Source organism: Agaricus bisporus, assembly GCF_000300575.1.
Source record: "Agaricus bisporus var. bisporus H97 unplaced genomic scaffold AGABI2scaffold_10, whole genome shotgun sequence".
In the NCBI taxonomy this organism is placed as follows: Eukaryota; Fungi; Basidiomycota; class Agaricomycetes; order Agaricales; family Agaricaceae; genus Agaricus; species Agaricus bisporus.
The window spans coordinates 1-18,119 of NW_006267345.1; the positions used below are offsets into that span (position 1 = coordinate 1).

Sequence of the window (18,119 nt, forward strand, 5' to 3'; positions counted from 1 at the left end):
GATGCGTTCTGTCTTCCTGGGAGACAGCGCACCTCGTGCCGGAGCCAGGTGAGTTCTATCTATTCCGGTCCTTCATCCACTCTTTATATTGGTAGTTATTTATGTATTGTACCTCGTTCTTTGGAAGCGAGGCGAGTAGTCTGATCGGCTTGTCAGATGCTCGATGTCCGAGGTCTTGGCCCTTATGACGTATGGCACCTGACGAGTCTTTAAAGACGAAAGGGCAGGCTCGGAGGTCCCCCCTCCCAGCCCTTGTGCCCCGTCGTCGAAACTACTCGCTTCGCTCGTAGTTTCTCCTCCGCCCCTAACCCCCTAACCCCCTAACCCCCTAACCCCCAGTCGCGAGGAGAGCCAAGGGACGGCAAAGCGACGAATCTCAATCGAAGAATCAGAAGAAAGATTCAAAGGGGAAAGGCAAGGCGAATTAACGGTAAGTTCGCCTGCGTCATCGCTACGCGACGACGATTCGTCTTTCAGGTGGGATCATCCTCTCACTTATCCGGACTGGTTACTCACGGTTCCCTTACACGTCGCACAGCGTTATATTGTAGCTCGGACTCCTATTGTAGTTTTAGAGTCTTTGCGTTACCGGGCTACAATACATGAAATAGAATGTTCTCTGCCGCGTGAAATTGGACTCCATCTAAGTGTGGGATTTAAATATATGCTCCCCACTAAGTTTAATACAGATTTAATCTGGAAAGCCTGGGACGATTTCGTCGATCGTCTCCGCTGGTCCTGTTTTTGGAAAGCCCAGGCACAAGATGGTGTAGAAGACGACTTCGATCCAGACTATTATGTCCGGCCTATCTCGCATAAGCGATGCGGACCTTTAGATTGGGCATTCGAGCACGGCATCAAATGTGGTGGTAGGGCTATCGTTTCGATGGTCTCTCAGATACCTACTGATGTCCAGACTGGCGGGTCCTCTATTATTAGAACGCCTTCGCCCCCAGTCTCCGTGCTCAAGAGCTATTTGACGTCTCACGAGCTTGTCGTCTTAGCCACAGATAAAAACTTAGGTTGCGCTGTTGCCCCGCGTTCCTGGATCATAGATAAAACTTACTCGCTCCTCAACTCTGAACTAGATTACGTTGAGCTTGACATACAAGATGTTCTTTCCATCTTACGTCAGAAGATTAGAGTAATGACTGAATTAAGTCAATGGGCGTCCGTTAAGGATGTCCAACCACAACTTCCCGACTATTTTATGAGTCAGCTGTCGGAAGACGAAGATAATCTCTTACGTCATATCCCAAGTTTCTATGTGATACCAAAAATACACAAGACGCCGACGGCTGCTAGGCCAATTATACCGTGCCACTCAGTAGTTCAAGGACCTGCAGGGAAGTTTGTATCAAAAATGTTAAGGCCGGTGATTGAATCGGCTCCGTACGTTATTCACGGAACAAAGGACCTTAGTCTAAAACTTAACAAATTATCGCTTCCGTACGTAAAGTTAGATAACGGAGTGCTGAAACGCTTATATATTGTTTCCGGTGACGTCGTCGCCTTCTATCCCAATGTGAATGTACCGCTCGCACATGATTGTGCCTTAGCCGCTCTCGCTCACTGGTTTAGTTTACAGGAAAACATTAGCGTAGACAAAGCGAGTGAATATTTACACTTGTTTAGGGAATGTCTATCAGCAGCGGACGATAATCTATTATGTCAGTTTGACGGGAAATATTTCAAACAGAAACGTGGCCTCGCCATGGGGGTAGCTAGTAGCCCCGATTTGGCAAACCTTTATGGGGTTTGGCACGAATTAAGATCTGAAGTATTACAATCTCCCGATGTGGCGTTCTATGGACGCTACATTGATGACGTCCTTGCGTTGGTCTATGCTACAAGCGAAACCAACGCTATTAATCTACTTAGAGAGGGCGTTACATTCACAGACTGTACATTAACGTGGTCGGCGTCTAACCAATTTATGCCGTTTCTGGATATGACACTTTACTTCGATAAGAGTAAGCGACTTCAATGGAAGCCGTACCGGAAACCGCTGAACCACTTTGAACGGATACCCTGGATCAGTTCTCACCCTTTGTATGTCAAAAAAGGCACATTCATCGGTGAGCTGAGCCGGATGGTTACGCTTAGCTCGCAATTTGACGATTTTGCGGATGCGTGTAAAGAAGTTGCGGACATTTACATCGCACGTGGCTATCCTCCTATGTTAATCGCCTCTTGGTTAAAACAAAATTACCAAACACGGTGGGATACGAGATTACGAGAGAACTCGCCGCCACGGGCTGACGTGCTTGTGCTAAAAAGCGAATATAACATATCCTGGGACTTTTTTAACGTTCGAAAACTAGAAGAACAGATGAAGAACGGGTGGTTGGAGGCGCTTCGCGTCTCGACCTTCGGCCGAGCCGATACGATCAAAGATCTACATCCGGCCGTGTCGAAAACCAAGTTTAGGAACGTCGTACTATCTAACCTCCGCCAGAACGGTGGTTCTCTGCCTCCGGGCTCGGAGTATCATCCTAGTATGGTAGGGGAAGGTGCGTATGGCCAATTCTATAGACTTGACAAACTCGGACTTCTCGATCGACGATTCCTAGTGTCTAAAAAGAGGACTACGGAAATCATAGATCTTGCCGCCGCATGGCGCAAATCTGTCTTGATGCGTCACGACCGCCAAGTAGTGAAGGTCCTCCATCGTAAAGATGATGCCGACCGGGATCCATCCCATCAAACTACCTTGGACATGTGGCTAAACATTTGAATACATTCCTGTAATAGAGATCTAGGCCGTGCCTTTCCGCGGTTCTGGTTTGCCGGCTATTAGATTTCTTTAACGGGCTGATTGATAGGCTCTGCCGTCCTTTAGCGTTATTCTGTCCTACCTGGGTGAAGCCGGGTAAATCCTGGGTAAATCTACCCGGTGATGTGGGGACTTATGTCCTGTAATTCGTTATCGGTGTTAGTTCCGGGTGCTGGACAGTAACTCTTGTCTGGATGGAGTTTCGTCTTTAGTGATGAACGCATCCAATCATACGCCTCTTATGCAACCGCGTGCAGCTGGGGACGGGGATTTTTCTTATGTTTTAGTTACCTTGTAATTAAGTCGTCTAGTTTATTTACCTTGCGAGTGCTCTAATCCGTTTAGACGGACATTGCAATACACTTTTCGCGGTAAGCCTTAATATATCCGACACTGGATTAACAACATACTAACCACGTGTGTACCCCTAACCCCTAACCGCTAACGGACCTAACCGTGTTTCTCACGCTCTGGGTTCTCAGGTTGGGAAGGGGTGTTTTTCCCACAGGTCACGTGTCGGCGCCAACTCGCTATATTAAGGTGCGCGCTTATCTATGTCATATGATAAGATAACTACTTTTAGAATTCACGCGTTCTGTCTTCCCTGGGAAGACAGCGCACCTCGTGCCGGAGCCAGGTGAGTTCTATCTATTCCGGTCCTTCATCCACTCTTTATATTGGTAGTTATTTCTGTATTGTACCTCGTTCTTTGGAAGCGAGGCGAGTAGTCTGATCGGCTTGTCAGATGCTCGATGTCCGAGGTCTTGGCCCTTATGACGTATGGCACCTGACGAGTCTTTAAAGACGAAAGGGCAGGCTCGGAGGTCCCCCCTCCCAGCCCTTGTGCCCCGTCGTCGAAACTACTCGCTTCGCTCGTAGTTTCTCCTCCGCCCCTAACCCCCTAACCCCCAACTCGAGTATCTGATGAAGGATTTGGAGCAGCAGATTCAAACCAATAGCCCTACATTCAATATTGCTCTTCTTCATGACGAGTCAGACAGGTAGATAATGTAAATATACTAGCCAAGTACAATGTACATAATCTACCCAGCTTCAATCTTCTCGTCTGTCGCTTTTCATTTCTTATCAATTATGAGTGTAGCTGAAGCCTGTGTTTGTGCCAGCAAATGACAGTCCAGCCAAGGAAATTAATTTGTAGTACATATATGGCAAGGAGAAGGGATCTTCATGCATACATCGTGGTGGCATATCGAGAAGTAGACACTGGGAATCTTAAACGCAGCTGCCGAGCACGAAAGACCAAAGGAACAAGGAAGAAAGAGTCCAAAGCCAAAGCCTCTGATCTCCTCGCACGGGCCATACGCCTGCTCACAAATCAAGCATGGATTATATGGCACACCGCGAAAGGGACGAAAAGCATGGTCTTTTACACGGATGAAAGAGAAGAAGGAAAGAGCAGGAAGGTAACGGACACGTTGACGTAGCGAACTACGTGATTAAATTTGATGAACTCTATACCTAAATATAGCCCGAACCACAGCCCGAGCCCGAGCCGAGTCCATTTTGAGAGACTCGGCTCGGCTCTGATAGGACTCCACTCAGAAACTGTCCCTGAGTCGCACTGAGCTGAGCTAAGCCGAGTTGTGGCAACACTAGTCCAGTGGCCCATTCTGGGTCAAAGACTCGCCTCCAAAAATGTTTTTTGCGAATAGCGCGCCCATTTTTGGGAATATTCCCACGAAACTGGGCTCAAAAATTACAGAAAAATCAAGGGCATTTTTCGATGCGAAAAAAAATTAGGTGGTCACCGGTGGCTCCGATCAGATTAGATAAGATTCTGGTGGCTCTGCTGGTGGCATCTGGTGGCATCTGGTGGCTCCTGGTGGCTCAAATGAATATATTTATTCATCGTTTGCTTCATATCTCGGTGAGTTCTGCTCCGATTCCCACGATATTAGGCTCAATGGTTTTCCGCATTTCAGTCCTAATTTTCTATGTAAAAAGGTCGTGGGAAATACCCTTGCTGCAAGCAGCAAAAGCAATACGACGGTGCCACGGCACCTGACTCCAGGTGCTACCTATAATACTGACAGGAATTACGAACTGGACCAGACTTTGGGTGTCGGCACTTTCGGAAAAGCTGTGGTGCGATTTCTACGCTTTCATATTCTTGATGACTTGTCGCTAATCGTCGGCCTTTATTCTTGATGGAGATAGCGAGCGACGTGGCACGTACCTTTAGACCAAGTTGATGTCGCAGAACACGGAGCAGCTGCCGATTCAGGCCTCGAACCACCTGCGTCACTTGAGCGCCATTTGACTGCTGGAGAACGGAAATCACTACGTTCGCGCAGTCCTTCGCCTGCACCTACTCGTGTATCGTCCAACGGTACTAGCAGGTCCGGTATAACAAAGGAAGTTGCGCTCAAGATCATACCGAAGAAAAAGATCAAAGGAAATGAGGCTAATTTGTGGGGTGAGATGGAGTTGTTGAAGGGTTTGAACCACCCGAATATCGTGCATCTTATACCTTAATAGTCCTGGCATCTAAGTTCTGATTCATAGAAACGGTTTCTAGGTCAAGTTTTATGAATGGTTCGAGTCGCGGTCAAAGTACTATCTATCATTCGAGCTCGCTGTCGGAGGGGAGCTCTTCGAAAGAATAATGCAAAAGGGAAAGTTTACGGAGCGGGACGCTGCAAAAGTCATCCACTCTCTCCTGTCCGGCGTCAAGTACCTTCATGATCACGGCATCGTTCATCGGGACCTTAAGTGCGTCTTCTTGTCTCATTTACCTTTTGCGTATTTGACTTCCTCATATAGACCCGAAAATGTACTATATCGAACCAAGGACGCCGATAGCGATATCGTCATTGTCGACTTTGGAATGTGAGTTGTTCCACCAACAATCACTCCACTTCTGTTGATGTCAGCTCACAGAGCGAAGCATCTTGATGATTCAGGTGAACCACTAACGTCTATGGCCGGTTCTTTCGGCTACATCGCTCCCGAAGTGTTAAAGAAAGAAGGCCACGGTAAACCCGTAGACGTCTGGTCTACAGGTGTCATTACTTATGTCCTACTATGCGGTTACTCTCCCTTCCGTGGCGATAACGTAAAAACTCTAATCCAAGAAAACACTGCCGCTAGAATTCAATTTCAAGCTCCGTATTGGGATAAAATATCCCCTCAGGCTAAAGAATTCGTTAAAAAGCTGACGGCTATCGATCCGAACGAACGACCCACTGCTGAAGAAGGGCTTAAAGATCCATGGTTGAAAGGCGAACTAACGATTGACGAAGAGAATGTCACGAATCTTTGTATTGCCCTCAAGGAGAACTTCGATGCGCGGGGCAAATGGCGAAGTGCGGTTACGGGTCTTAGGGCGGCGCATCGATTTTCGAGTTATTCGACTTTGAGTAGGACGAGTACGGGGAGTAGTGGTGGGTGGTTGGGCGATGAAAGGGAACAACAGGAGGTTGATTCTGGAAAGAAAAGCTCTACGTCGCTTGGAGAGAGCCCCAATGTTCATGCGACTCCGCCGGAGGACAGGAAGGAGAGGAGAAGTGGAGAGACGGGGACTGAGGAGAAGTCAAAGAAGGAAACAGAAGACGACGTTCCTGTGCCATTGCACACTCCCCAAGAAGTGTCAATCGGAACAGAACCTCCTACCCCCCCTCGTGGCAGGTCGCCCTCCAAACACACGAACACATCAAGCATAGAGTACCATATCCCCGGCTCATTTCGTTGGGATGAAGCGCGGCGGCATGTAGAAGCTTCGAGAAGCCCTGGTGGCCAGCGACTGCGAGACGAAGGGGACGAACCAAAAGGACCTCTGCAACCCTCATCCTGGTCAGCTTTATTGAAGAAACTACGTTTGTCGTCGTGATTTATGTATCCATTTGATTTATAGTGGTACTGTGTAAGTTATGCTTGGTGTACACCTAAATAATGTATAATGTGTGCGCTATCATTCAACTCCGGTTCAGAAGACTTTGTATATATACAAAAGGAACGACTACATATCTGACTACTGCGTCCTCCTCACAAACTCTAAAAAAATAGCTATAAGATTATTCAGGAACACGCAAGGAATAATCAAATGAAAACAAATATATATACTCGTCATGAACAACAATTTGACTTTACCAGGTTTCCGATCTTCCCCGTTTGTTTCCGACCATCCACACCAAGTCGAATCGTTTCCACCAAACTCCCTTCTCTATAATGCATCCGCCGGGCTTCGAAATACTCTTCATATTCAGATTTACGTATGACTCTTGCTGCTACATGTTCAAAAAGGTTCCTAACGCCTTCGCCTGTTTTTGCTGATGTGAAATGTAAACTGGGACCCCTTTCAGGTAGAGGCGGAGGTTGCCCTGATGACGGGAGTGAACTTGGTAAGTCCACAATTCCCCCTTCTGGCGTTGTCGACGTCGTTCCATGAGAACTGCTCCCAGCTGCGTTCTCTTGTTGCTCCCGTGCGAAAAGACTAGGAGTCATTGTAGCGGCGCTGCTACTACTGCCACTTCTGGTGGAGTTGACCGTGAGACGACGTTGACGAGCTAAGATTGACACTTCTCGAGGAGAGGGCGAGCTGGTCGATGATGTTGATGAGGAAACTGCTGGCTCCGGAGATGAGCGTGCTGTATGGAAGATATCCGAAAACATGGAAGAGGAAGGAGTGTGATATAATGACGGCGTCGTGTTGAGAGAAGACATGGAATTGAATTTGTTCGAAGACGGCGAGGAGGAGTGGATCCGACTTGGAGATTTCGACCTCGTAGCGTCCACAGAGGATGCTTGAGATCCAATACGAATAGACGTGGATGTTTTAATCTGTGCCGGCGCAGACGAATCATCTTCAACCGAAATTTGAAGGGGCATGAGTTCCTCAACGAACTGCTGAATCTGTGATATAGAAATCGTATCTGGCTGAGATTCGCCTTCGAAAACCTCGAGGTCAATCTTGTTTCCTACAATGAAACAAGGATGTTCCGGATAGTCTTCTTCAGCCAGAGGTACGCCTACGCAAAACTCTGCCCACCACTTCTTCAGCGCTTCCAATGATTCTGGCCGGTGAACGTCGAACATCAATATAACGGCATCGGCACCACGAAAGAAGGCCGTAGAGAGGCTCGAGAAACGCTCTTGGCCTGCAGTGTCCTGTTACTTCCCCGGGTCAGACCTGAAGAGAAGGTGACCCGAGTAAAACTGACCCATATCTGCAGCGTTACAGTATTTTCTGGCTTGGTAGGGTGGGGGAGCGTTTTGGCTATAAAATCTGCACCGATAGTGGCCCGATAGCCGCTTGAGAATCCTCCAGAGATAAACTGCAAACGAGGGCCACGTCAAGTAGGCATTGTGGAAGAAAAAAAAGAAAGCGGACCTGGCCACGAATACTGGTCTTCCCGACACCAGAGGCACCTACGTCGACCAGCTTGATGGTGTGTGTGGTGGCCGTCGTCGTCGAGGACATGGATGGAGCATGGAGACAGTGGAAGACTCAAAGTCGTCACGATCATCATTTCCCTTTCTTGGACAAATAGTGGCAGTGCATAAAACAAACATATTTTTAGAATTTCGCACATGCAACAAGAACACACGACCAACAAGATTGGACTGCCTGAAGCGAAGAAACGGCCCGTAGTGGGCTCCGTGTGATGGTGGACGTGGGAGCATTCCACGATGTTAAGCTATAGGTCCGGGGCGTGCTACAACTCTACAAGTTCACGACCTAAAAAGTGTACCCGCTATTTCCGGCACTTGACTATCATCGAGTGTCTTCACAACGCCCCAATTGTTCCCGAATTGCCAAAAGTCGTCTTCTTTATAATTTATGTTTGTTTGAGCTCTGACCAGTGGGAATGAGGCGAAATCGGATATGGTCAATCATGGCGATTCACGGTTCACTTACAGTTTCAAAGCAGGGTGAATAGAGCCTCCACTCGGTTAACTCAGTGCAACCTTGTATAAAATGGTGCGTTGGTTGGGGAATTCGATATGCTTGAATAGTGATGCCAACTTATACGATGAAAACACAATAACTGTGCATCATTGAAGAATACTACATATGGTAACAGGGAGGCAGACACATGTAAAACCGTGTTATACCTATTTATATTTATATTTTTAACAACTGCGTAAGAGAAGATAGAAGAAGGGACTCAAGATTCAACAATAGTACAGGCCAACGTTAGTTTCACCTTTCCCAAACGTCCGCTTACCGACAATCAATCCTACACTAGCTCAAAATTATGCGGGTTAATGGCATATTTAGAGCGCCAAGTTATCTCCCTCGTCACCGTAGAATATTTTACTCTTTGAACCATGAGATAGTATGCATTTCTAGGGATCATGACAGAGGGACTTCCCTGATGAATCCGTTAGCCAGATCACAGAGAAGAAATCAAAGGCAAAGACTTGCTGATTTTGTGGTCGGTTTCGCTTGTATGGAGACCAGATCGCCTCCTTTGAGGGTAACAGCACCAGGCCCAAGCCCGTATTTGTATTGGTGTCCGCGGCGAATACGACTGACATCACCCTTCTGCAACAAGCGTCAGTCGTACTTCTAATGACAAGATTTAGTGCGCAACTCACTTTATACATGCCGAAATCCCCTTTCGGAGGGCACTCTTCGGTATCCAGAGCAACATGGCCGATTTTCTGGGTCTCATTATTTCCTACACAAAGCGGCTGCTGGAGTTCGAAGTGAGGAAATTTCTCCATCACAGTAGATTCTAGTTTATACAGGTAAGCGTCGGCCGTCAAGGGGTCGAAATTGATCTATGATGACTCTTCAGCTTCGATTCATACTCCCAGAGTCTTGTCAACTGACCGAAGTTCTGGTATCGTGAGGCACATGAGTTTTGATGAAGACTATAGTACCCGCTGAGAGCGTATGATTGACCCGCTGACTGTCGATCAACTTAACACCATCGATATCCGTCTTCAATTTGACGCGGGTGTTGTCCTAAGAATAAGATTAGTAGCTTTCATTGTGGCGTATGAAAAACGGGTACTCACGGCATAAGGAGTAATTTGACCTATCTCAGTCTGCATTGTGGTGAGAAGATGTGAAGGGCTTGAGACGAGTTGAGCTCTAAACTCTGACTTGCCATTTTATACCTCGCTCAGAGTCGGTCATACCATGTTGCTCCTCTGGCAAAAATTTTTTCTACCGCGCAAATCCCAACCTGGTTGTGTGTCCCATGCTGCAAACATGTGGCTTCTTTATACGTAACAGTCATGTTTACCATAAACGTAACTCACATAAATAATACACGCTGTTTCGTGGGAGAAGAACAAAAGTTGAACCCTGGGAATCCGAGCGGCTGAATCGCCGATATCAATAGGTCAGGCCCGCTCATTCTCCTCTTGGTGTCAGTCTTTCTAACAGTGTCTTGCCCCTCATGGAAGTAAGTTTTGTGTCCTACCGCTATCCCAGTATTAATTCGTACATTTCAGAATACAATTCCGATATCATTTCCATTTCCTCTTCAGGATAATGATAATGCAGACTTAAACGAGCGCATAGCTTTCTGGGACTCACCGTCAACTCTGGAATGGTTTCGCCAACGGGGCTATACGCTGTATGTGCGCAATGAGCTTGCTGAGGGTCAGCCCTGGTACTCCGAACCTGCTTTGGCTTGCGAGCATTTACGCGAGATGCACTACCCATACCCTTACTACGGGTCGGAAGAAAACTCAAAAACCCCACTCCGTGCATTAGATCTTTCAGCAAGTCGTTCAGGATTGACTGTCGATAAATTGCTTAGCTTTCAAGCAGGGTAAAATCGCATACGCTCAGGAGACTCGTGATCCATCCCATCATGTTGCCATTAAACTCATCGTAACCGATTCTGAAGAGCACCGTATTCTCCAATTTTTACAATCGAAGGGGGTGGAAATTCTGAAAGAGAATTGTCTTATACCCGTCCGAGACATTCTCTTGAATGGGCCATTCTCCTTTGCAGTCATGCCCCGGCAAGTGAGCATCACGTAGCTAAACTATCCACGTATTGACTACAATTCCAGGTGGGGTGATATGGTACACTTTCCCGAGAGGGGGCCGATCAGAAGTGTCATTCGCATTATGCATTCTATGCTCAAGGTACGCCTAAGGTCTGGTCTGCGATTATCTTATCTAAGTTGGAGTAGGCCCTCGTGTTTTTACACGAGAACAACATCTTACATCGCGTAAGTATAATCGCTTCTGAAGATTGAGAGATACAAAAACTTGACTTTCGCAGGACATTAAACTCGACAATGTTCTGATTAGCCATTTCGCTGATGATGCCACAAATTATATGGACCATTCTGTGCGAAAGCGGCTCCAATGGTCGAATGAGTTAAATTATTGCCTTTTTGATTTCGATATCTCGATGATGCTCCCGGCAGATACTGACAGGACCCAGTGTCGCTTGTCATACAAGTTGTCATGGGATGGCACCGGTTACCAGCCGCATGACACAATGCAAGGCGAGTTTGACTACAATCCTTTCGCATACGACGTTGGCACTCTCGGTAGAGTGCTTTGTATGCGATATCAGGTAAGTCTGCTTATTTTATCTTTTGTGGTGGCATAATGTTTGGAACGCTTCTCAGCATTTGACACCACAAATACCCATGCTGGCGCCGTTCCTGGATAGGATGGTCACTCGGAATATTCCCCTGCGATTCAATGCTGCAGAAGCGTTACAATTCTTCGAGGCAATGCTCCCGGAAATCCCTGAAAACGTAATGAATTCCGTATTTTACGAAAAAACAAAGGCATCGGATTACGAATTGGACAGATGGGAAGGTCTTCCGTCGGACTTTATCAAGAAATGGGAAGATTATCGAGAGCCACCCGTCCCTTCCTCAACTACTGTTCTCAGATGGATATTCTCGTTTGAGCGAATGCCTTATATTCTCCCTGTTGTACGTCTCTTCTTCTTTCGAATCGCCCTGGTACCTTCGCGGATCGGCGTATTCCTCGGAAAGTTGTGGCGCCTTGCATTTCCGTCCTAGCTGTGCTATAGAGCCTTATGTATAGTACGATGAAATACATCAGTGATTTATAAGGTGTGAAATAGTTGTGTGTGTCGTTCGGTGGTTTGCTACATCTGAAGCAGAGAAAAGAGCTCACATCAAGCACCGTTTGTTCCCGGTGGCTCGGAGAAACAGATTCATCTCACTGCGGGTTCTTCAAGTACGGGTATCACCCATGGACATGGAAGTAAGTTTTTGTCTTTTTCTCAGCACAGTATTGTTCAGGCGAAATCATATTAAGCTCAATGGCAGGCCGTTAATCTTTCTTCAAATAAGACAATTGCATCTAAAAATACTACATATATTGTGGGCGGCACGGCTTCTATGAGGATCGATCTCCACCTTTGAGGGTAGCAGCACCGGGCCCGAGTCCATATTCATTATACTGGTGGCCGTGGATAATTCGACTCAGATCACCGACTTAGGCAACAAGCCTCAGGGCTGTAGGAGCTGTATAGGGATAAGTTGTAAATGTTTGTACGTAAGCTTCGGAAACAAAAATGCTGAAATTAAAATTTGAACCCTGGGAACCAGAGCAACGGCCCTCCTGGAAGGTTGAAGCCCGGATGTCAGCGCGGTTCACAACTTCACAGCCTCAAACTCTTTCTCCTCTATTGCGAGTTCCTGGTTTATTAGATCCCGAAGCTGTGTTGCGTCCCCATGGATGTAAGAGTTTTATTCTATATCCATCGCAAACTCAGAAGTCCTACATTTCAACATTTCAGACCACGATTCCCATACCATTTCCATTTCCACTTCAGAACAATGACGATGCAGACATATACGAGCGCATCGCTTTCTGGAATTCGCCTTCGATTCTAGAATGGTTTAATGGACGGGGATACACGTTGTATGTGCGCAATGAGCTCGCTGAGGATCAGCCCTGGTACTCTGAGCCTACGTTGGGTTGCGAGCATACACGCGAAATGAAGTATCCATTTTCTCATTACGGGTCAGAGGGGAGCTCAACAACCCCGCTTCGTGCATTAGATATTTCAGCAAGTAGTTAACTATTGATTATCAACAATTCACTAAGCTTGGTAGCAGGGTAAAATTGCATACGCGCAAGAGACTCACGATCCATCCCATCATGTCGCTATTAAACTCATCGTAACTGATTCTGATGAGCATCGCATCCTCCAATTTCTACACTCGCAGGGGATGGAAGTTTTGAAAGAAAACTGTCTTGTTCCCATCCTGGATATCCTCTCGAATGGTCCCTTCTCCTTCGTGGTCATGCCAAGGCAAGTGAATACTATGTTGTCGACTTATCGTATGCTAATTAGAATGCCAGGTGGAGCAATGTCGTGGAATTCCCCAGGAGAGGACCAATCAGACATGTCATTCGCATCATGCATTCTTTGCTCAGGGTACGTCTCAAGTCGAGTCCAGTCTCATGTCTTTCTGGTCTGAATAGAAGTAGGCCCTCGCCTTTTTACACGAGAACAACATCTTACATCGAGTAATGACATTCAATGCTTCCTAAGGTTTTGAAATACCCTAAATTCATCTTCGGCAGGATATTGAACCTGAAAATGCTCTGGTCAGCCATTTCGCCGATGATGGCGCAACTTATAGGGACCACTCCGTGCGAAAACGGCTGCAATGGTCGAACGATTTGATTCATTGTCTCTTTGATTTTGATATCTCGATGATGCTCCCTGCAGATACGGACAGGGTCCGTTGTCGCCTGTCGTACAAGTTGGCATGGGATGGTTCTGGTTATCAACCGGATGACACAATGCAAGGTGAGTTTGACTACAATCCTTTCGCTTATGACGTTGGCATGCTCGGCAGAGTGCTTTGTGTGGATTATCAGGTAAACACATTGATCTTTCTTTCTATGGTGGCAGTATGACGAAAACGTGTCCCAGCATCTGGTACCACAAATCCCCATGCTGGCGCCGTTTCTGGATCGGATGGTCACCCGGAATATTTCTCTACGATTCAATGCTGCACAAGCGTTACAATTTTTTGAGGCGTTTCTCCCAGAAATTTCGGAAGAAGTACTGGACTCCGTATATTACGAAAAAACAAAGGCATCGGATTATGAATGGAACAGATGGGAAGGTCTTCCGCCTAACTTCATCAAGAAATGGGAAGATTATCGAGAGCCACCCGTTCCTTTCTCGACTACTGTTCTCAGATGGATATTCTCGTTCGAGCGAATGCCTTATATTCTCCCTGTTGTGCGTCTCTTCTTCTTTCGAATTACCTTGATACCTTCGCGGATTGGGATAATCCCCAAAAAATTATGGAGTCGTGCACTTCCATCATAGCTGTATTGTAGGGGCCTACACATAAAGAATATACTCAGTGATAATTGATGGTATGTGGCGGGTGCCGTTCGGTAGCTCGCTCAACCTGAGGAAGATAAATACAAGAAATGCTCATAAGCACCAATAGCTCCCGGTGACTCGGAGAAACGGATTCATCTCCCAATGTTCTTGCACGTCAAGGCCAATGCCAACACGCAGCTTATATTTTCTTGATCCCGTACGAAAATTCTGCATCAGAGAATACTAACATGATACGAAGAAGGGAAGACAGAAAGTTGTATATTGATATACATTTTTATTTTGAATGTATGTAGAAGAGAAGAAGATAGGAGTGTTTCGTCAGATCTTTTTATATTGAATATTGCTCGAACGCTAAGGCTAAAGCTATTTTATTCTCTCTCAAGCGTCAACGTCCCAACGATAAATCCTGAACTACCTCAAATTTGAGGGATTCGATTATACGTTTGGAACGCCAAGTTATCTGCCTCGGCACCATCGAACGCTTAACTCTTTGAACCTGAAGATAGTATGCATGCTTGGGTATCCTGACCGAAGGGCTTCCCTTATGGGTCGGTGAGCATAATTCAATGGGACGACTTTAAGAACGCACCGATCTTGTGGTTGCTTCGACATGTATAGAGATGATATCGCCACCTCTGAGAGTTGCAGCACCGGGAAGGATTTGCGTCATCTCACCAACCTAGGCAACAAAAGTCAGTCCGACGTTAAATAGCAAGTTTAGTGATCGATTCACCTCATACATGCCTTTAGGCCCCCGTGGGGGACACGCTTGGGTGTCCAGAGCAGTGTGTCCAATTTTCTGACTTTCGTTCCTTCCTGTATAGACCGGCGCCTCAATCTCGTTGTGGACGAAGTTCTCCGTTACAGTTGATTTCAGCTTGTAGCCAAAATCTTCGGATGATAAGGGGTCGTTATTTATCTACGAGGACTCGGTTTAATATCATACTTTAATGAGTTTTCTTGGCAACTGACCGAAGTTCTGGTATTTTGTCGCACGCATTCTGTGATAGAGGCCAGAGTACCTGCCGGGAGTGTATGATTGACCCATTGATTTCCAACGAATTTCAGACCTTCGACATCCGTCGTCAGCCTGACGAGGGTGTTGACCTAAGAGTAAAATTAGCGTTCGCTACGGGTATGGATCATCGGGGAAACTCACGGCGTAAGGAGTATAATTGCCTGTTTCAACTTGCATTGCGGTACAGATATCTGAAGGGTTAGGGATAAGATAGGTTACAACTCTGCTTCAGTGTTTTTATACATCATGTCAAGAGTCACTAGTCACTAGTGAATTATGCTACGCTCCTCTGACAAAAAGTTTTTCCACCGCACGACGCCTGGCTTGAGATTGTGGGCCCGATGCTGTAAACACATGTGGTATTCAAGCACATAGTTTGCTTGCCATATATTCACTAGGGACCTAGGGACGTGAGAACTGAATCAACGATTCACGCCAGGGACCGTGTCGTGGGAGAGGAGCCGAAGTGACTGAAATACTGAACCCTGGGAATTCGATGCGAACAGTGCTTGCTGGTGTCTTACCAACGATTGACATGGAAGTAAGCTTTTTGTCTTATCCCCATCGCAGTCTCAAAAACTTATTCATCAAGACAACAATTCCAATACCATTTACATTTCCGCTTCAAGATAATGAGAACGCTGACATTGATGAACGTGTTGCTTTCTGGGACTCGCCTTCAACTATGGAATGGTTTCGCGAGCGTGGCTATGCGTTGTATGTACACAATGACCTTGCTCGCGAACAGCCCTGGTACTCCGAACCCACGTTGGCTTGCGAGCACTCATGCGAGATGCAGTATCCATACTCTCACTACGGGTCGGAAGAAAGCATGAAAGCCCCACTTCGTGCAACGGATTCTACAGTGAGTCGTCTGAAATTAGCGTTGTCAACTCACTAAACGCCGTGCGAGCAGGGTAAAATTGCATACGCGCAAGAGATTCATGATCCATCCCATCATGTAGCCATTAAACTCATCGTAACCGATTCCGAGGAGCACCACATCCTCCAATTTCTACATTTGCAGGGGATAAAAATTCTGAAAGAGATCTGTCTTATTCCCGTCCTGGACATTCTCTCGAATGGTCCCTTCTCCTTCGCGGTCATGCCAAGGCAAGTGAATCCATGCTGTCACGTTATTCATGTGCTGACTACAATGCTAGGTGGGGTGGTGTCGTATATTCCCCTATGGGAGGGCCGATCAGAAGTGTTATTCGCATCATGCATTCTTTGCTTAAAGTACGCTTCATTTTTCTGATTGACTGTTTCTTTTTGCTGAACTGAGTAGGCCCTTGCGTTTTTACACAGGAACAACATCTTACATCGCGTAAGGATTTTTAGGCTTTGTAAGGTTGAGAGACGCCAAAGCTTGTCTTGCACAGGATATGAAATTTGACAATGTTCTGGTTAGCCATTTCGCCGATGATGCCACCCTTTATAACGACAATTCCGCCCGAGGGATGCTTCAGTGGTCCGATCAACTCAGCTATTGTCTCTTTGATTTCGATATCTCGATGATGCTCCCAGCAGATACGGATAGGGTCCGGTGTCGCTTGTCGTACAAGTTGTCATGGGATGGTTCTGGTCGCCAGCCGCATGACACAATGCAAGGCGAGTTCGACTATAATCCTTTTGCATATGACGTTGGTACGCTTGGTCGAGTGCTTTGTGTGCGATACCAGGTAAGCCTGTTTCTCCTGTCTTCTATGGCGGCATGATGTATATACCAGGTCTCAGCATTTGACATTACAAATACCTATGCTGGCGCCGTTCCTGGATAGGATGGTCACTCGGAATATTCCTTTACGATTCAATGCTTCAGAAGCGTTACAATTCTTCGAGGCAATTCTCCCGGAAATCCCTGAAAGCGTGATGAACGCCGTATATCACGAAAAAACAAAGGCATCGGATTATGAATGGGACAGATGGGAAGGTCTTCCGCCTGACTTCATCAAGAAATGGGAAGAATATCGAGAGCCACCCGTTCCTTTCTCGACTACTGTTCTCAGATGGATATACTCGTTCGGGCGAATGCCCTATATTCTCCCTGTTGTGCGTCTCTTCTTCTTTCGAATTACCTTGATACCTTCGCGGATTGGGATATTCCTCAGAAAATTGTGGAGCCGTACACTTCCATCATAACTGCACCGTAGGGACAATAAAATAATTAATCAGTGATAATCGATAAGGTGTGGCAGGTGTCGTTCAGTAACTCGCTTGAAGAAGATAAGCACAAGAAATGCTCATAAGCACCAATAGCTCCCGGTGACTCGGAGAAACAGATTCATCTCCCTGCGTGTTCTTGCGCTGTCTTTCTGATATTCCTTCTGTGACCATTTTCCCTTGGTCAACACCCTTTTCCGAGGGATTGTGAAGAAGACATAAAAGGCGATCCTTGTCTACGCCTTCGCGGAAGATCAGGCTCGTCTAGTCTTCTCTGTGATGTCGATGAGATTGGAGGATAATATTGATAGAAGAATGTCAATATCTTCGTTTTGTGTCTGCACACACCTAATGTAGTCCGACAACGATTTTACAACTGGAAGTGTTATGAAGCTAGCGCTTCCATCAATGATAGGCAATAACAGAACACCATGTTTTGCTTCAGATGAAACTGGCCGTGCTGAGGGCGAGAGTGCGCGTGCGTGCATGGTATTGACCGCAGCGTATCCGTAGTAAACGACTAATTAAATTGAGTACAATAAAGTTATCAGTGATAATCGATAAGATGTGAAGTAGTCGTGCTTGTCGTTCGGTAGCTCGTTTAGTCTGAAGAAGATACAAGACAAGAAAAATGCTCATGGCAAGCACCAATAGTTCTAGGTGGCTCGGGGAAACAGATTCATCTCACCGCGTGTTCTTCGTCCATGGGTCTGTCTGATATATCTCTTACTTTCGCCAATCATTTATATATACTTGTGAGTCATTTGTAATTGTATGGTTACGCCTACATTTATCCCACTAGCACCAATATGTCACCATCATTGATCGATATAAATATTAGGAACTTTTCCGATGGCCAGGGTAGAAA

At 46.4% G+C, this 18,119-nt stretch overlaps 6 protein-coding genes across 6 annotated transcripts; 4 read left to right on the forward strand and 2 right to left on the reverse strand.

Annotated features, from left to right (window-relative positions):
- Window positions 1–3,942: 3,942 nt before the first annotated feature.
- On the forward strand, window positions 3,943–6,626 carry AGABI2DRAFT_120968 (hypothetical protein; the record flags this gene model as incomplete). The annotated part of the gene is made up of 6 exons (XM_006454952.1): window positions 3,943–4,200; window positions 4,742–4,882; window positions 4,955–5,254; window positions 5,316–5,509; window positions 5,561–5,626; window positions 5,678–6,626. 6 exons carry the CDS (start codon window positions 3,943–3,945, stop codon window positions 6,624–6,626), a joined length of 1,908 nt encoding a protein of 635 aa, XP_006455015.1.
- Window positions 6,627–6,773: 147 nt separating this feature from the next.
- Window positions 6,774–8,230, reverse strand: AGABI2DRAFT_180237 (hypothetical protein). The gene is made up of 3 exons (XM_006454953.1): window positions 8,127–8,230; window positions 7,957–8,070; window positions 6,774–7,903 (listed from the first exon to the last, which is right to left on the reverse strand). Exons 1-3 carry the CDS (start codon window positions 8,214–8,216, stop codon window positions 6,863–6,865), a joined length of 1,245 nt encoding a protein of 414 aa, XP_006455016.1. The 5' UTR covers window positions 8,217–8,230; the 3' UTR covers window positions 6,774–6,862.
- Window positions 8,231–8,976: 746 nt separating this feature from the next.
- Window positions 8,977–9,799, reverse strand: AGABI2DRAFT_153117 (hypothetical protein; the record flags this gene model as incomplete). Its single annotated transcript, XM_006454954.1, has 5 exons — window positions 8,977–9,111; window positions 9,165–9,284; window positions 9,338–9,523; window positions 9,576–9,710; window positions 9,764–9,799. 5 exons carry the CDS (start codon window positions 9,797–9,799, stop codon window positions 8,977–8,979), a joined length of 612 nt encoding a protein of 203 aa, XP_006455017.1.
- Window positions 9,800–9,985: 186 nt separating this feature from the next.
- On the forward strand, window positions 9,986–14,049 carry AGABI2DRAFT_120971 (hypothetical protein; the record flags this gene model as incomplete). The annotated part of the gene is made up of 13 exons (XM_006454955.1): window positions 9,986–10,030; window positions 10,093–10,155; window positions 10,205–10,460; window positions 10,516–10,738; window positions 10,775–10,850; window positions 10,898–10,936; window positions 10,990–11,289; window positions 11,345–11,659; window positions 12,815–13,003; window positions 13,057–13,140; window positions 13,194–13,232; window positions 13,290–13,589; window positions 13,645–14,049. The coding sequence occupies 13 exons, from the start codon at window positions 9,986–9,988 to the stop codon at window positions 14,047–14,049; spliced, it is 2,334 nt and encodes a 777-aa protein (XP_006455018.1).
- Window positions 14,050–14,317: 268 nt separating this feature from the next.
- AGABI2DRAFT_138323 (hypothetical protein) lies at window positions 14,318–14,944 on the forward strand. The gene is made up of 3 exons (XM_006454956.1): window positions 14,318–14,611; window positions 14,660–14,749; window positions 14,804–14,944. The coding sequence occupies exons 2-3, from the start codon at window positions 14,681–14,683 to the stop codon at window positions 14,939–14,941; spliced, it is 207 nt and encodes a 68-aa protein (XP_006455019.1). The 5' UTR covers window positions 14,318–14,611; window positions 14,660–14,680; the 3' UTR covers window positions 14,942–14,944.
- A 640-nt stretch (window positions 14,945–15,584) lies between these two features.
- Window positions 15,585–17,261, forward strand: AGABI2DRAFT_180241 (hypothetical protein; the record flags this gene model as incomplete). The annotated part of the gene is made up of 7 exons (XM_006454957.1): window positions 15,585–15,629; window positions 15,681–15,953; window positions 16,005–16,173; window positions 16,252–16,327; window positions 16,500–16,770; window positions 16,826–17,140; window positions 17,200–17,261. The coding sequence occupies 7 exons, from the start codon at window positions 15,585–15,587 to the stop codon at window positions 17,239–17,241; spliced, it is 1,191 nt and encodes a 396-aa protein (XP_006455020.1). The 3' UTR covers window positions 17,242–17,261.
- Window positions 17,262–18,119: the final 858 nt, after the last annotated feature.

Bases quoted from the DNA above. Each gene is read 5' to 3' on its own strand.
- AGABI2DRAFT_180237 (XM_006454953.1), bottom strand. From the start codon at position 8,216: ATGTCCTCGACGACGACGGCCACCACACACACCATCAAGCTGGTCGAC. The intron at 8,071-8,126 runs GTCCGCTTTCTT...CCTCGTTTGCAG, and splicing joins AGACCAGTATTCGTGGCCAG to TTTATCTCTGGAGGATTCTC. The intron at 7,904-7,956 runs GTCAGTTTTACT...GGGAAGTAACAG, and splicing joins CTGTAACGCTGCAGATATGG to GACACTGCAGGCCAAGAGCG.
- AGABI2DRAFT_138323 (XM_006454956.1), top strand. From the start codon at position 14,681: ATGTATAGAGATGATATCGCCACCTCTGAGAGTTGCAGCACCGGGAAG. The intron at 14,750-14,803 runs CTAGGCAACAAA...TGATCGATTCAC, and splicing joins ATTTGCGTCATCTCACCAAC to CTCATACATGCCTTTAGGCC.